The sequence below is a fragment of the Priapulus caudatus genome, unplaced genomic scaffold, assembly GCF_000485595.1.
Source record: "Priapulus caudatus unplaced genomic scaffold, Priapulus_caudatus-5.0.1 Scaffold568, whole genome shotgun sequence".
NCBI classification, from domain to species: Eukaryota; Metazoa; Priapulida; class Priapulimorpha; order Priapulimorphida; family Priapulidae; genus Priapulus; species Priapulus caudatus.
The window spans coordinates 125,886-127,105 of NW_014577629.1; the positions used below are offsets into that span (position 1 = coordinate 125,886).

The following is a 1,220-nucleotide window of genomic DNA, read 5'->3' on the forward strand; positions in this document are numbered from 1 at the left end:
TTCCTGTCACAGTACATGGGGAGAGGGTGAGTGTGACGTATTCCTGTCACAGTACATGGGGAGAGGGTGAGTGTGATATTCCTCACAGCCTACTCAGGAAAGCAAAGCTGCGGGAGCACAGCAGAAGTGTGACGGGGCGAGTCTATAGGTGACGGAGACAACCGCGGCTGTCCCTCACTCGCACATGAGCCGCTGACGTAGCAGCTTCTTCTTCCATCGTTGTAGCAACAAGAAGCGCGACTACAAGAACAAGAAGTTTGGATTCGGCGGACAGAAGAAGCGCAAGAAGTGGAACACCGCCGACAGCTCGGCCGACCAACGCGGATTCAAGCGCTCCAAGAGTGGAGAGAAGGGCCGCGTGATGGTACGTACCGGGCGCGACGTGCTCACGCGCCCGACAGACGGCGACCGGTCGTTCTCTGGCCGTTTTTGACGCGCTGAACATGTGATACGATTTTCGATATTGCAGTTACGAGTATTTTATTGACGTAAAGCTAACAACCGAGTAACAGCAAGTATTTTTACCGAGTGAAGACAGCTGCTGAGGAACTATATGCTATGCAAATAGCGTGGAAGGACCAAAAAATTGGGGAAAAGTCTATGGACATGATGGATGTAATTCTGTTTTGAAATTATCGTTGAAATTATTGAATCTGTATTGAAGTATCGTTGCATTTTGCAGGTAAACATGAATAAGAAGCGTCCAGGAAAGATAAGGCGTCAAAAGGAACGGAATAAAAAATAGTAGAAGAGAAGAGAAGAATGTGAGGAAGTGTTTTCTGTAAATATTATTTTCGTAAAAATAATCATGGATGGCATTATTGAGTACAGTAACCGTTTTGTATGCGGTCAATTTTTGTCTATGCAAACAATGTACAAAATGCTGTCGTCATAGGGAGGAAATATGAATAAATTCACATCATCCCTTCAAATTATTGCATCCGTTGTTTTCATCCTAGCGTATTGTACTTGGGACACACGTAATTGGCTACAGTATTGACAACATACGTTTGTTTTCAACGAATTACCTGTGAATATGTCATCGAGCAACAATTTTGTGTTTGAAGGTGGGGTCATACAGAGAGACCGTTATAAACGATGATGACGACGAAGACAAACGCCTTTATTATTATTATAATCATTATTATTATTTATATATTGACGCCATACACGCACGGCAGGTAAATAGATACACATCTCAAGCTTCTCTATAGTGACGC

The 1,220-nt window shown here is 43.6% G+C and overlaps 1 protein-coding gene across 2 annotated transcripts in view; it reads left to right on the forward strand.

Moving 5' to 3' along the window:
- LOC106811725 (probable rRNA-processing protein EBP2) overlaps nucleotides 1–935 on the forward strand; it is a gene marked incomplete at its 5' end in the record, with an annotated part of 4,026 nt that extends 3,091 nt beyond the window's left edge. Inside the window, 3 exon segments of one of the 2 annotated variants that reach the window (XM_014815432.1) lie at nucleotides 18–26; nucleotides 226–364; nucleotides 683–935. In XM_014815432.1, coding sequence (XP_014670918.1) covers nucleotides 18–26; nucleotides 226–364; nucleotides 683–745 — 211 coding nt within the window. 2 annotated transcript variants of the gene reach the window in all.
- Between the last annotated feature and the right edge of the window lie 285 nt (nucleotides 936–1,220).